General features: G+C 32.8%; 1 protein-coding gene across 1 annotated transcript in view; it reads left to right on the forward strand.

Annotated features, from left to right (window-relative positions):
* Nucleotides 1-6,243, forward strand: part of LOC149902346 (LIM domain only protein 3-like) — a 29,876-nt gene extending 23,633 nt beyond the window's left edge. Inside the window, exons 3-7 of the mRNA XM_090110381.1 lie at nucleotides 3,285-3,522; nucleotides 3,798-3,923; nucleotides 4,023-4,164; nucleotides 5,617-5,796; nucleotides 6,025-6,243. Coding sequence (XP_089966507.1) covers nucleotides 3,285-3,522; nucleotides 3,798-3,923; nucleotides 4,023-4,164; nucleotides 5,617-5,766 — 656 coding nt within the window. The 3' untranslated portion in view covers nucleotides 5,767-5,796; nucleotides 6,025-6,243. The remainder of the gene's footprint in view (nucleotides 1-3,284; nucleotides 3,523-3,797; nucleotides 3,924-4,022; nucleotides 4,165-5,616; nucleotides 5,797-6,024) is intronic.
* Nucleotides 6,244-17,685: the final 11,442 nt, after the last annotated feature.

A 17,685-nucleotide genomic window follows, 5' to 3' on the forward strand; every position in this document is an offset into this window, starting at 1 on the left:
GCTGATATTATATTTGGAAAATTGTAGTTAATACTCAAGTAATTTAATCATCATCATCATCAGCGCATATACGTTCCCACTGCTGGGACACGGGCCTCCTATGAGGGTACAGGCCATAATCCACCACGCTGGCCAAGTGCGTGTTGGCGGATGACACATGTCGTCGAACTTTTTTTTTTAATTCTTCGACATGTCGGTTTGCTCACGATGTTTTTCTTCACCGTTCGAGCAGTGGTGATGTTACAACATGCGCAGATAAATTGAAAAATCAATTTATTTCCTGCGCGCTCGCCCGGTCTCTAACCCCGGACTTATCGATTCGAAGTCCGAGGTCTCACCACTGAGCCACCACTGCTCGTAGTAATTGCAAGTAATTAAATAAGATTCTTAAAACGTTAACAGACATAACTAATTTAGCTATAAATAATTGAAATAGAATAATGAACGTTAATGTTCCTAGAACAAAAGAAATAGTCAATTAAAAATAATCATTAAGTAAATAATAAATGTAACGCAGGATAAAAAATGTGTAAGCGCACACAATTAATAACAATGGATAAGTACTGTAAGAGTGTAACTTTGTAACATAATAGAATTACGAACGATGAAAAAAATTAATTAGTTTCAAGAAATGCATGGTTGTGTTCTTGCAGTGCGCATTGTCCGATATGCATTATCATAGTGTAAATATTTCCCATAGATGCCTTTTGTGGTTTAAACACATTTCATACCATACATGCGTAGAAAATATCTCCGTTATAAACGTACATTGACTATTCATCACATACGTGCCAGTATGGGAAGGCGAAGTTAATTGCGAAACGCAATAAACGATTGTAAATTGCACGGAATGATTGTGGAGTGGTCGTGATGCGGGTTCATTACAATAACCTGGCATTTAATTGAATCCAAGGAATGTTACCCACTGTGGAGACACGCATGTATTGCCATTTCGATACATCACTGTTGCTAATATTCACAGGTGCATAGCTATTGTAATTTATTTTATTACGTCTTTCCCATTGAAAGAGCTTTAGATGTACTTTTATTATATAACTAGCGATCCGCCCCGGCTTCGCCCGTGGTACATAATATTTACGTTTTCTCTAAAAACCATCTCTAAAAACCATCCTCGTACTTCAAGGAATATAATAAAAAAAGAATTATCGAAATCGGTTCAGCCGTTCTCGAATTATGCGCTTACCAACACATTTTGCGATTCATTTTTATATATAAGAAGATTAATGGTGACGAAACGGAGACTTAATACAACGATTACTTTTTTGTTTTTTAAAATATGGTACCTATATAACTTCTTTCAGTAATTGATACTCATATAAGTGATATATATGTATCACGTAATATCTATAAATTTACAATCATTTTTTCCAATGCATTATATAAGCTACTTTTTTTTATTAAATAGTTTCGCATTCCTTCAGTAAACAAGATGAATAAAAAGTAGCACGAGTATAACGACAACATTCAGAAACATCTTTAATGTGATAAACATAATTGGTATGAATAGGTACCACTAACTCTTAACATAATATAATTCCTACTATCGATATGTACCACAACTTCTAAGCATCAACGAGTTTGTGCAGCGCCATTACTGATGTAGTCATTAGAATAACGTGCCGATCCATAATTACAGAATTAACAACATGCGTGGCCCGAAATGGACATAACACGCCAACAAGTGCATCAAACGGAGCCAACCCCGGCATTCCTTCGATACGGATTCCAACACTGTCGTGAAAAAATTACCCGTTTAAATCCAAGCAATCTCGCGGTATTAACACATTTCCGAGAACGAAATGTTAATACGACTCATTTATTATCTACATAAACTATTTAATAATAATTACTTTTCTTCCAAGTACGTGCGCATAATCTCACTGCGAATAAGCTAAAAACATGATTTCATACATAATTAATTTAAAGAGAAAGATATATGGTGTACAACGTAATTTTTTGTAAGATATTCTTTGTTTACGTTCGCTAATTAAAGAGATATAAATTAAAACGGCTACAAAATAAGCCAGTGCTAGCGTGTGGGCGGTCGTTCGTTCGCTCCCCGCGGCTTACTAATTGCGAGTTGCGACACCCAAAGGCTGTAAGTCATCTTTATTATTTTATTACATATTAACGATCCGTCATTAATATACTCCAATTAACTTTATTGTCACGACGTCGGCTCAAATAAACGCGATGTATCGGCGGTGGACGATGCGCAAGTGATCGATTGCGATGAGTTATGTCCACTTAGTTACCCTTTCAATTGGATCCTTGATTGGTTTGACGTGCACACCATTATTATGAGGACGGTGCGTCGATAAATTGGAAATGATTGTTTACTAACGGCGTATTTATTTTGTACATTATTTGTATTCAGCACTACTAGCACGGCGGCACGTATTCCTTCGTAATTTCAATAAACATACGCAAGATACACGCTAATGGAAAAGAAAGTTCAGTCGCTATTTGCAATCAAATTATATTGATTTTAATAATCTCCGTGTAATAATATACCTACGTCGTGTTATATTTATACCAACAGATGCCATTTAAACACTTTAATGGCTTTGATTAGCATTGAAATGTTCATTTACATTGTCGTTTCCATTACTAAATGTTAATGATATCATATTAATTTGCAGATATAGGTCGGTATTACAATCATTGGTGTAGTGAAGTTGCTGAAGTAATTATAGCTCTGACTAATAATAGTTGCCATTCAAGGTAAATTTGAGGCCGCTTTCTGTTCAGACTATATAGTTAAGCGTATTTCAGTCTTACAACTTTTTCTTGCATGAGAAAAATATGCATCTAAATGACGTCAACAACTACTAACAACGTCACGCCGTGCGCGTCTGCTCGAATTAATTGACGCAATTACGTAGCATAAAACGTTTGTGCTCACATAAATGCAATAATGAGCCGCGTATTATGAACAATTATTATATCCCAGTTGGTAGCGAAACAGAATGCATTAGATACCTCCTCGACCTCTTAGACATCTAAATTAATGAGTTACTGCTTTGCGAATCTTAGCTATGATGTTGCAATTAGATAAGAATTATGACCTAAAGTTAATTTATTTCCTCATTGCTACAGTAATTAAAATGTTCATACGCCCACGACTATGTTTATTTATTACAAAATAGAGTAGGTATCCATTTCATTTTTTTCCTTAAAATATAAGTTCTGAAACTCGGTAGGGCACACGAATCGCAAGTAAAATTTTAGTTTGAAAACAACTGATTGGCATTTTTTAATAGGTCAGCAAGAAGAAAACAAATATGGACTCAACAGCAGCGTCACGGGGAGCACTGGCGGGGCGAGATTGTGCGCGCAGTGCGGCAAAGTCATCACCGAGAGGTTCCTCCTGAAGGCGATGGAACGGTTCTGGCACGAAGACTGTCTCAAATGCGGCTGCTGCGACTGTCGCCTCGGCGAAGTTGGCTCCAAATTGTACTATAAAGCCGATCTCATGCTCTGCAAAAGAGATTATCTTAGGTAAATTTTTAAACTATTATTAATTACTCTTGTCCCTAATTATAAAAATCATTCTGATGCTTTTTTTAAATACATACATTAAAAAATATATAAAATTTAAATTAATAACTGTAAAAGATCCAGTCCATTTCTCTGATATAAAAAACCTGTAAACTTTTATAAAATTGTCCCCAATCTCTAAATGTTCATCTTATCTTCTCCTGCCATCAAGATTCGCCCACAACCCGCATACTCGCTAAAGTTTCTTAATACTAAAATAATTATATTTGATTCAGGTTATTCGGTGCTACTGGCAATTGTGTGGCGTGCAATAAAGTAATTCCCGCCTTTGAAATGGTTATGCGAGCGAAGAGTTTTGTTTACCATTTAGAGTGTTTCGCTTGTCAACAATGCAATCACAGGTAATTGGCCATATATCTTACTAAAATTTATAACTGCAATTTATTATGAATTGACAATTTTAAAAATTTCGCGTGGACTAACGTTGAATATTTTTACAGGTTCTGCGTTGGCGACAGATTTTATCTATGTGACAACAAAATACTTTGCGAATATGATTATGAAGAGAGGCTAGTTTTTGCCAGCATGGCCGCTAATCCTAGCGGCTTAGCTCACATCCGGCGACAAGTCAGCGGACTCCAGGTGATTACACAAACAAACATTATTTATCCTCTTCCATAAATTAAGAGACTAGAGGCGAACATCATCGCTATCGGTTGTTCGCTTATAATAAGATTAAATTCATAGATTATGTAAGGAATTGCGACAGGTGCCTACTAACTTATATTATTTATTATGTGATAGTTTTAAATAGTTACCTCTGCTACTTTACACGGCTACGTTTTAAAATAAACAATTATGATGTATGTTTTCAAGGAAAAAATAATTGCACCTTTATTACTTTTATAGCCTGTAGCAACTTGGAGTAGACAAATAAATATATAAATGATACACAGACAATATCATGCTGTCAATTCTCACGAATCGACCACCCGCTGGGGTCCGAGCAATTATTAGTGCTTTAGCGCTTACGTGGAACAATATTGTTTGTGAGACTCGAAACAGCCGGAGCCTATTGGCGTAAGATTAATATTGTGAATTTAATAGTCGATAACCAACGTTATTATCTCTGGAACGGAACATTCGACAATTAACGTTATTATATGCATATTTATCGATTTAATACGCATTCAGTTATTACGCGGTTTGCAATTTACGAGCATCACAGATTACACCATGTTGTTTATTTGAACGAGCTAAATGTAATCGAAGAAGTTATATGTTTTGACGCATAAAACGTCTCATACTGAATAAAGGGCACGTGAAAAAATAGGCCCGTGAAGTAAATAACTCCCGCAAGGACACTGTTAGTGGGAGATTCTATCTCCACTTTATTATGTTTCTTTTGTGATCATTAATCTTTCTCGTACGAACGCTTGTCGGAATGCGAATGTGGGGGAATCTATTTCATTTTATGAGCCGCGTGAGTGGAGGGGGACCCATTCAGCCGCACGACATTTCTAATCGACTTTTTGATTGCGCTCACCATACTTAGAACTTGGATGTAATAGAGTAGTATTCTGTTTTCATAAGTATTTTATCGTTACTAATATTCTTTGAGATACGCTTTTTGTAGGAAACTGCAAAAGTTTCGAATACAATATTTGACGAAACATTGTATCGATGTAGAGCTTTACTAAGCAAGATACACCGGGACTCGGGAGGATCTATAAATAATAAAAGGAATCGTTTTGTAATAATGCTTAATAAAGATAGTGGTCCGCTTGATGTGGCAAGCATCGACAAAGGAGTTGCCTATTATGCCTTTACCAGCAAATAGCGTGTCTGTTTAATAAATTCCGCAATTCCTTATGGGATAAGAAAATGACTAATTCTAAAGGAATTGTTCTCTAAGTTTAAGAAGTCGATGTAAAATACATAAAATTTGTTATTTTTTAGCATTTTTTGTTTGGATTGCGCTTTAGATACCTATTATTGAAGCCGGAATAAATTACTCAATTTAGATTATTTACACTTCATGCCATAAAAATGTCAAAATTTTTTCAGGAGAAAATAACGCAATATCTTTTTCAGTCACCGAGCGGTGGTTACGTAGGAGGCGCCGCGTGCGCGGGCAACGTGGCGATAGTCGAGAAGGACAACGGCGGGTGCGCGGGCGCGGACGACGCGTCCAGCGGCTACGGCAGCCCGCCCGACCCCGACGTGTGCGACGCGGCGCGATGACCGACGATGCCGCGCCGACATCTTGCCTCGGTTGGTTGTTGCACCTGCACTTACTGATAACAATTGGGATGGATGTTAATTAAATGTTAAAGATTTATCCAAAATATTTATGGGGAATTAACACAATGTTAAGTAAGAAGAATTTTCAGTTTTGCTATAAATATAGCTAGGTGTCTCATTTTTGTAACTAGTAGGTACTTTTAATAAATAAATCGCTCAGGTGGTTTTAATTTTCAAATGCGTAACTTTTTTCAACAGGTGAAACCGCACTGAGAGATTGGGACGGCGCACTGCTGTACGAATTCCGCAATACAATCACATCATCAGCCAATTGAAGAAATTTGTTGCAATTTTATTACATTAAAATAGTAACAACCCCAACATGTAATTAAACCCATACATCACGTTTATTTTCAATTATTCAGCTTCGTTCCTTCAATAACTGCATTTCGTATTAAAGACAAATGATAAACTTTAGATGTAAAACCGGCTAAGTGCAAAATTACATCATAGTATTTCGACGAACATGCTTTAAAAGCACCGCAGGAGTACATTAGGCTAGAGTCGGGCCATGGATCCGGCCACTTTAGAAAATGTCCGGGATGAGTCGCGATAACGTTGTCAGAACACGATATTTCCATTATGTATACGATTTGAGTCTACATGTTAAGATAGCTTCGCGTGGGTAGGACGCGAACTCTTGCTTGTATGGTATTGTAACATAATACGTCTCGCGCTTAGCCTCTTATCCACTCTGAGTATTTATGTATTATAATACAGAAATAATTAGATGCATATATTTTTATGGTTTAAGTTAAGATACCTTATCTTCATAATAGTGAACTTTCATACAACGAGTCTGGTCCACAAAATGTAATTAATTGATGAAATCGATCTCATTGTTATGAAATTTATGTACACTAGTGTACCTAATGTTGTTATCATACAAGGTATGAACTTTTATTGTGGATATAATTTACTTTTATTTCATTATAAATTGGTTACGTAGATATTATGTTAATGTTATTTTTGCCAAAGATAATTTGTCCTTGCAAGGATTTATATCTTCACCTGTAAGATATTTTATTTGTTTATTAGATAATACCTGTAATGGTACTCTGAAGTGGTGCAATGGTATGTAGATAAGTATAATTGTATAAATATTATAATTAGAAATAATAGGTCGACTATAATTTCCGTTTCTTGCGCCGTCGCTTTATAAATGTTAAGAATGTTAATAAACAGAAATGACATTTGCTGTCGTAAATGTAAATACATAAACATTTGTTTTTCGAATCTGCGTGTTTCAATGTGAGCAAGCGGATGCAGTTGAAAATATTGAAATGCTATACATATAATATTAACTTACTTTATATCATTTGATTTATAGAAAGTATTTCAGATCAAAATAATTATTTAAATGACAAATAAATAAAAAAGCCAAACAATTAAATCGCAGATGTTTGCTCATATAAGTTGAGAATCAGTACGTAATAACTCTACATTGTAAAGTATGCTTCAATTTCTTTTCAGACGATAGAGATTGATGGAAGTTAAAATTTCTACAATGAATGATGTAATTTATGTAAAAATAGAGCTGTCGTTATTTAGATGTAATAATTAGGTTAAAACGTTTTGTCTATCACTTAACAAAATAGAGAGTAAATTATATATAAAAACTTTCTCAAACATCGACCGATACAATTTCATTTCGCCGTTATTCTGTAAATAAATATATTTATTTAAAGTAAAATGTGTTTTTATTTGATTTTTATACGGCTTTAATTAAAATATTTAAAAATAATACTTTGTTCTTATTTAATAAGTGCCAGGATAATTGGAAATTATGTTCAAGGTAATGAAGCCATGTAGCAAATGGCTTGTTTGCGGAAAAAAGTCTGAGTAAAAAAGCTCTTAACAGTAAATTACCTATCAAATAAAGAATCTCACTTAATTCTTTAACAGAAACTCTCACGTACACTTAAGTTATTTGGGGTTTGAAAAGTTAAACGGACTTTGGGCTTTGCGCACTGTGCTAATTGGCTAAAATGTTCGAAGAGTCTGACAACAATAATCTTTTAAAACACTTAAAAATACATCAAGTTGTTAAACAAACGCGTTTTAACCCACCTAAAGAAACATATTGACATGACACAGAAAATAATATATGTATTTATCAGTTTATAATTGGTTCCGCTTTTTTGTCGTTTTGACGACTCTCTCGTCCAAAAATAACATGATTAAAACACATAAACCGTTGGAGTGTTTATAAATATGGTAGAAGTATGTTATAAAAAACATAATTTAAAGTTTTAAAATGCTTCATTCGATGCAAAAAGTTTATTCGATATGTACCTACAACAATTTCCACTAAATTAATGTACCACGGATTTCAAGAAGCCTTAATTTCATTTAAATACAAAGGAATGAAGAATGCTAGGGATGTTTAAACGGCCTGATGTTTGGAATACATTTGAGGACACAAATTCAAACATGTGTGTTTTATTCTTCATAATTAGGTCGCTAACGTGTTTTTATTGCTTACCGCGCTCGTTGGGAATGTCCATAAAATTCCCAACAACGAGACGCATTAACGAGCGTCGTTTAGTTGTTTGCTGTTTAAATAAGAGCAGTAATGTAATTTTAATGAGCTCACAAAAATGTGTGCGTATTTCTGTGTAACAAGCGACGCCGGCGCACACCATAATGACGCCAGTCGTCCATATTTTTTATTTGCTTTATTTTAAACAGAGCATATATTTAATAATACTATGTATGAAATAAGAAGTGTAAAAATAAATAAATTCCAACTCCATTCCTTCTCTTTACAGTATATTTAGATGTGATAGAGCTGTATTTTTGCATATACTATTTTAAAAATGATAATAAGGGTCGTGAGAATTAAATTGTATAATATAGATCATGAGAGATCCAAAAAAATATTGCCGCGTAAAAATAATAGAATTCGCTTGAGTTATTATAACACGAGAAGCACGCCCGCCCGTGAAAACTCACTTAAACTTTTTAATTAAATTTCAGATTTTTCTCTGCGCTGTAAAGAATCTTATCCCGAGGCTTTATTGAAAACGTTGTATTAATTAGTCCGTGTGCTGACAGCTAATGACCGGTGTAATCGACTTTCGCGCTACGACACCGAACTAAACCACTCCTGACTCCACTGTATACTCATACATATAATTTAAATTCAAAAGAATATTAGCAGGATATTAATAGAAAGTTGAAACTTAATTTGCACATCCAATTACATACGAATATTATTCGCACGGCTTTATGATGCAACGAAATTGATGACCACGTCAAAGAAGTCCATAATTTAAAAATTTTACATAATTTATGCGTGTTTACAACGTTGTTCTAAATACTTAGCAGATGATGCAAATGAAGATAATAAAATCTTAATTTATTTAAATTTGTGTTCGTAGATTAGTAGATCGCTTCATTCAATAGCATGGAAACATAAATAAACTAATAAAATAAGTTACCTATTTTAATAAATGCCATCTAGAATTTTACTAAAACATATACAATAAATTGAAAAAAAAAATCGTTTATAAGATTAGGTCATTCTACCATTTGAGTATGTTGGCGAATATGTATGTTTGTAGCAATATACCTTCGTTACATTTTTTTTTTGTATAATATAAGATTTCTAATGTAAAGGTTTTCAATATCTTGTTTGTTTTTTCACCATATGGAGTTTTAAGAAAATAAAGAGAAAAATTAAAATATTCTTTCATCAAATTTTACATATTTAAAAGTTGAATGAAAATGTCCTTATTAAAACAAAATATCATAATAAGTATGTATTTGAGAAATAAAGTTTCTCATTACGGTCCTACCTATAGGTTATATATACCGTTATCCATACTTATATTATAAATGCGAAAGTAACTCTGTCTGTCTGTCTGTTACTCAATCACGCCTTAACTACTGAACCAATTTGCATGAAACTTGGTATAGAGATATTTTGATACCCGAGAAAGGACATAGGATAGGTTTTATCCCGGAAATCCCACGGGAACGGGAAATGTGCGGGTTTTTCTTTGGCTGCGCGGGCGAAGCCGCGTGTGGAAAGCTAGTATATACATATACATATATATATATATATATATATATATATACCGTTATAGTGGGTAGAGTCCTGTGGTAGAGTCCTTTAGTCAACAACTGAAACAAATACATATTGTGTTTAATACTAATAGTCATAAACCCAAATCTAATACATATTATAAAGGCGAAAGTTTGTAAGGATGTATGGATGTATAGATGTATGGATGTATGGATGTATGGATGTTTGTTACTCTTTCACGTAAAAACTACTGAACCGATTACAATGAAATTTAGCACACATATAGAGGGTAACTTGGATTAACACATAGGATAGTTTTTATCCCGGAAATCCCACGGGAGCGGGAACTGTGCGGGTTTTCCTTTGCAAACGCGGGCGAAGCCGCGGGCGGAAATCTAGTTGATAATAAAGACATAATAGATATTTAAAATATTCAAAAATATATACCAATAGATGGATGGACGGACGTAACTGACAAATAAACCTAGAATACCATTTAAAATTATTATAAATCAAATTATAATTTATAAGTCTTGGAATTTTATTAATATAAGTCGAATGCAAGTTTTGTATAAATCGCCAAACAAATGTGAAAACAACAACATTTTTTTAATTAACATAATATGTATTCGATAACAATTTACATAAATTTCGTGTTGGATTATAACAGGAATGATATAGAGATAGTTGTAAATAAAATTAACGTAAACGTAATATTATATTTTATTATTCCTTCACAAAGACGACGCATTGATTTTGTAAAATACAGTGACGTAAGCATAATGAGACGACACTCCGTTCTTCACATAAGACGCTACGTTAAGGGTGTATTATAAAGTTGCAAAGAACTTTTCGTCTAATCATTTAAATAAACGAAGTCGCATCATTATGTCAGATCTAAGGTTCGAACAAATTGCCAATTAGAGGCGCGTTGGCTGGCCTTCGAGCTCTGAGTCGATGGTGGATGTAAGAATTGTTGAGATGACGTATCTACCTTTAGTGAACCTTTCTTCTTACAATGACGCCGGTACTTATGATCATACGTTTGTTATTTGTGTTGGCTTATTTAGACAAATATAACATATAAAATATGATATATATGTTTATTTTGGTATTGTTTGAAACAGTTGTTTTATAAAAACAAATCCAAATGATAGCTTTTGAAGAGTAGATTAGATATTAGAGTTTTCGTAACTGACAAATAAACATAATCTAATTTATTCTAAACATAATAAGAGGAAGCTATGAAACAGGTGGGAAGAAAATATTATTTTCTATCGATATTTGAGATTATGTAGAGCTTATAAGCTGAACTCTTAAGTGTAAAATAAGTGGCGTTTTTATTTGGTATAATCTTTTTTTTTGCATATGTAATATTATGTATATTATATATTAAATTAAAATAGGTATGATTATTTAAAAAAAATGAAAATACCTACAAATAGAAAACAAAACTGTAGACTAACACTAATGTTACACTATTATTGTCAGTGATTTTAATCTTTACGCTAAGCTCTTCGAACCCACTTCCCTTCCTAAAGCATACAATCGGTATCGTTACTATTAATGCTTTAATTTTCTTAAAAGCTGTTTCAAAAGAGTTTCCTATTCTAAAACTTCTACATGGAATATTGTGACAATGGACAGCTAAATCTGTAGAGTCAACTTGAGCTCAAATTTTATTATATGTTTATTCAATATATTTTTATTACCTTGCGCTGTTCATTAATGAACTATTTCACCGAATTATTATTTAAATAACCCTTAATTCATAAAATTAATAAAGTACAAGCAAAGCAATAATAATCACATAAGAAAAAATCAACGACAGAGTTGGTAAAACATGAAGATTAAGTGTCTACTTTGTTAAATAAAAATATGTATATATAGATATTTAAAATCATAAATAACCTCCACTGCAATCCTTGTGCTGCCCCCGCATGGGAGGGAAACGTCCAAGCTCTCAGTATTCAGAGTATCGCAAATGTAACTTTCGGTTCTTTTCATGGCTAAAGTATGTTGGCGGCAATCCATAATGGGATCGCCATTATTCTTGCCATTAATTCGCATAGCCCGGCTTCCGTGCATTAGTGGGCAAGGAGACTGCCAATCCATGAGGGGTCACGAACAATATTGCCCACTCCGTGCAATTAGCAACATAAACAACACATTTTATCTTACATATTATCGATGTTATGCACATTATACATTAGTTCATATAGTACCTACTAGAATGCCAATAACAGTCGATTAAACCCTTTTCAGACTTTGCAAAATTAATTAACATTGTATGAGTTGCAGTAAATAAATCCTTCATTTTTCTGCGCAGATTGCATAAAAATAATCAAATAAGTGGCATGGACATTACTCAAAGCACAACGCACGTGTGAAAACGAGAGATTGAATCCTTTGTCTCGTTCCCACACCAGCACCTCCACTCTCACCCTCTCTGAAAGAAAAACTCTCGAAAAACTAATTACAAGTTGTAATTGAAATTTTGCGTGTTATATAATCGGATACTTGAGCCGTGAGTAATGTATAAATGCGTCGGGGAGATGAATGGACGACATTGTGGGTGGACGTACAGATATAAAATGGCAATTTTTTCGATTACGGAAACTTAAATAAAATATTTAATCTCTACCGCCCAAGTCAGTTTTAAGTTAACTTAAGGGACAAGTTAAGAAAGCTTAAGTAAAGATTTAATAGATATATTATCTCTTAGTAGGTATCCACTTTAGCCTCGCGATTTATCACTTACTTTCAAGTATTATTTTTATTCCTAGCCTACTATTACTTCATAAAAAATGCAAATCATCCTTCTATAAATGGATGACAGACGCAGGGCAGAAAAATCGCGGGGATCCACTTACTCGTTTAAGCAAAAATTTTTAATTAAAGCTCCCTTCAGAACCATGCGATCAAAAAAACGTTATCACAATAGCAACAATCTAGGAAGCGATCTAACTGTATAAACACGCGAATAATGCGCAATCAAAAGGGCAGCGGCCAACCGCTCTGGGGCGATGCAGTGGGGACCGGACCCCACCACCCCATTTCGAATATTAGTTTTAATTACTTTTTAAATAACAACTGCTTATTTTCCATTTTGCGTCCATTTTAATCATCTTTTTGCTTTGAGCTTACAAAGTCAATTTGTTCCTTTATTGTAATTTACATTTAGTGAATCTGTTGTTTCGCACTGTAATTGTGTGAAAACTGTGAATTGTAATTAGCACCTTTATGAAATAATGAAATAAAATTTTAATTGCTACCAACTCATTCCATTTCAGTTTACGGATAAAATATATCAACAATAAGATAATATCAACGGATAAGAGTTTATAATATGGCTTTGATAACTACCTACCTTATTCTTTTCTAGGTTAGCTCAAAACGCATTTCGTAATAACACACTAGGTTTTTTTTTATTGTACAATAGAAAAAACCTATTTTTACTGTTTTTACCTTCAAGTATTAGAATTATAATCTGGAATCTATATAGAAGAAAATCAATCTTATTTATACAGAAAACTATTTCTGAATAAACCGGTTACGGTAATATCTTTTTATGGCTCTTATCTACTTCCTCCGTTAATGATAATTGCTATTAAATCGTTACTTAACCACAGATAATATAAAGAATACTAGTCTTTAACCATTCATTTTTAAAGTTTTGATTCTACTAAATAATTGACACCATAATCCATATTGTTATTTTAAAGCATGCTTATTTTAATATTATTTCCGTTTAGAATTCTGTGATCGTGTGTGCAGTGTGTGATGCAGAATTCTGTGAAATAAATGTATTATTATGCAATAAAAATAGTTAATAATCTGAGCATTGCTCTACATTTATTTATTTGATTTAATTAGAAGCAGTAATCGTTAAAATTATAGATTACTATTTTTTCCAAAGAAAATATTTATAAATACATTAATTGTCTCAGGTGCGCATAAAAACTTTATTAAAAAAAGCGTGTTAAAACAAACTCCTTTTATCTTTCGTATCACCATAACATACTTAATTTTTTATATCACTTAAAATATAGGTATTTGGTATCGGTCACCCTGAACGTTGAGCGGGAACAAGATATGATGGGAAAATGGAAAATACATTAACAGATATGTCAGTTGCGCATCAGCTCTAAGTGCTTCATTTTCTAAGTTGAATAAATATGTATCTTCCTAATACTGTCTGACTAAATATATTTTCCCCTCTGCAGTGGGAAGTGGTTTCTATCTCTGCACAAAAATTAATAGACTTGATAAATAGAAGACAAAAAACTATTACGGCGCCTTTATAATCAATTTTGATAAAATTACTTTTTAGTAAATTGGTGAATATATTGGTGAATATATACTAATATATTAAAATCTGAAGAGTTTGTTTGTTTGGATAATCGCGCTAATCTCAGGAACTAAGTATAAAGTAATGTAACAAGGCATACTTTTATTTTATGAAATAATATAAAATGCTTACATAGGTATTCATACAATTTCAAAAAGGAAAACAAATAAGTTAATATTATTTTTATGGTGCGTGGATAAGAAAATTATGCAATATTCTCTCACAGATCGGCCTCTATTAAAATTGAAATGATCGTTTCGTATAATTTCATGTTTTCGAAGTAATACCAAAGAACCTGATATTTGGCAGTTAGGTAGTATTTTATTATTATACGATAATAAATTCAATTAAACAAGCCATACACATAATACCTGGCTTTTTCACAAGCAAGTTTCGTTGATGGTTTTGTCATAAAATTTTATGCGCTCGTGCATTTTTATCGCATATTACAATATTAAAGCTAACATGTATCATATTTCCTGTTCAATGCAATGGATATAAAAATGTATTAATATCTTGTTCTGATACATTATCATATTTTCGATGCGGGCCATAAATAAAGATTATTATATAGAAAATTGGTCACGTTAATATTAATAATATTTAAATGTTATACCTTCAGGCTACTTCGTCGGTTTCACTTGCTATCGTGTTATGATTTATCACTGAACTCTTTTCTCTTGCTAGTCTGTATTTATAAGTTCGCAATTTTTAATGGATATTGGATAGGTATATTTTCAAACACATACTTTACATATTTTTATCTATACACAACACTATGCATAATTTATTAAATATTCATTTTAGCTAAAACTAAATATTATAATTTTTAAGATCATTACAGAAATGAAGAACCTTATGCAAGCGCAGGCGCAAGCTCGTCGGCTCTATTAAAACTTTTCTTAAAACTCTAATGAGTAACTTGCTTCTTATTACTAAGCACGTTTCGCCTCTCCAAGCCTCATCCGTAGCGTGTTATGAGAATGTACCATAAAATCACGTTACACGTATAATTTGTTATTTTTTTGCACACATGTACGTTGCAATATGTAAATTGCTCTTTTTATAAGACAAACAGACAAGCTCACATAAATTCATGTATGCTTCCATCTAATCTTTTACTTTTTATATATACGCAATGCATTTCCAAATCATTTTCTTTCGTAGAGAGCAATCTGCTGATCTGAGCAGTGCTCATTTTTTATTAGTTGTCCATCATGTCCCATATTTTTTGTGTATTTTTTATTTAAAACAATCTATGTACAGCTGCTAATGAGCCTTAATAAAATACTGACTATGTAAGCCTAGTATTACCTATTGTTACCTAGATATCTTGTTATTAATATATTTCCTTAACACCTATATATAAAGTGTTATTTTACGAGTTTCAATTTAGTTTATATAATTGAAATAATTATTTTATAGTCAGAACAAATTAATTAAGGTACGTATTGTAAAATGCTAAATGAAATTGTATAACTCAGTAATGAAGTGAAATCTGCTATAAAATTGCTGATTACAAAATACGTAATGGGCACTTTATTTCCTTTCCGATTTACTTGTGGTTCAAGTCACATAGGCTGGATAAGGTAAAGTGACATTTAATTCTTATTCCGAGAGGTTTGTAATAAACGTAATACGTAAAAGGTATAAAAGTAATTAATACAAGTTTTAACGGTTTATATATAGAGTTAGTGATCAGTCGTATCATAAGAACTGAACTTCTCCTGATTCGTAGCCCAGAACCAATTTAATTTACAAAGTTGTCGGTCAAGTACGGTTAATCCGCACTTTAGCTTAGCTCCGGTCGCGTTTAATGATGACGCATTTGGACAAGTAACTGCGAGTTTCACTAATTAGTTTTTACATCGTGTAGTTTAGTTTAAAACGACGATCTTGTATTTTTACAGTTGAATTTAATATTAGCGACACCTACAGGATAGAATGGCTATTTTTATTTTATTAGAAACATATTACATAGGTACATAGGTATCTTTAGAATGATTTGAAAAAGTAGTAAAACAACCAATATTAATAATTACATTTTAATATAAAAAAAAATATTATATTCTTTTTATTTGTGTTTCTTTTGTAAATAACTTTTATAAATTTTTAATTTAATTGACATTATTTAAAAAAAATACCTACATTGATATCGTGTAAAACAAATTCAAGAACACAAGCTATAGGTATTACACAATAAAACAGAATAATAATTAAGTAATATTCACCAGAAATAAGGAAGAAATACTCCAAAACATATTCTCGTATTTTATAAAGGGAGAAGTACAAGAGAGACGTAGCATACGTTGCAATGTTTCGAATATCAGAGCAACTAGCCTGGAGTTTACGCGAGCTACTCATGGGTAGTGCTCACTACCCGGTACCCACACACAAATTAATTAACAACAGCCTCTGTATCATAATTAAACGCGAGAAATAATGAATAAAGCCATTAGCTTTCAACAAAAGGAAATCACTAGAGCTCTAATTAATTATTGTTTCCCTCGCGATTGTCAGCGAAAATTAGGTGGTGAGCCTATTAGCAATAACAAACATAATCCACTAATTGAACAAAAGGGATATAAAGTTTCAATTTAATACACGTAATTAGCTTTGTTTATAAATAATACATTGTTGGTAAATATGGACTGGACGGGACAATTTTCTTGCTTATTAATATGAGCAGATAACGACGGTGTAGGGTTGTTCATGTTCGTTTTTCTGATGAGAACCCGATCCTGTTATTCGGCTAACGAAGGTGAGGGTATCCCTTGATTATTAAAATGAACTTGGAACCACCCACAACCACCCGGGTGTTAATTGGGCCCCCGTAGACAATACTAATAAGGCCCGTCCGCGCTTCTATCTGTCTAATTAAACGCGAAACTTGAGAGTAGCACCCTCAGCGACGAGGGCCTGTTTGCCGAGCCTCCTGAATACACTGTAATAATAGCGGCTAAGCGTGTTTGAGTGGCTCTTTTTCGGATCTCTGTAAACCCGCGTTTAATTAGCAGTATTATGCGTCTGAGTGTCGACTCCTGGCTTGTTTAATTAAGCTAAGTCAGTACTAACAATCATTAAGGCTATTCTTGTCGATGTTTGTAAATAGCTTCGACTATTCTTGAGTATCGAATGTCTGCTTATTTCATTTCATTATCTAATTAATGATCATTCATATAATAATTTTAAGTAGGTATTTTCAGAATCCCTTAAAAATTTTAGAGTGGAAAAGAATTGCATTAATAAATAAATAATAAATCAATTACAGACAATATTCAATGACATTTACACCAATATAAATGCATATCTATGCATTTATATTGGTGGTTATTTATGTAGAGCTATCTAGCTCTAAATAATTTTCTTTTAACTACCTACATAAAGAAAAGCTATTAATATTTCTAATAATACGCACCGCTCAAATTATAATTAAACATCAAGTAAATTTCCAAATTAACATTCACACGAACTTTAA

Source organism: Colias eurytheme, chromosome 15 (assembly GCF_061535395.1).
Source record: "Colias eurytheme isolate Ceu_HAF_F1 chromosome 15, ilColEury1 Martin Lab GWU primary, whole genome shotgun sequence".
Taxonomy (NCBI): domain Eukaryota; kingdom Metazoa; phylum Arthropoda; class Insecta; order Lepidoptera; family Pieridae; genus Colias; species Colias eurytheme.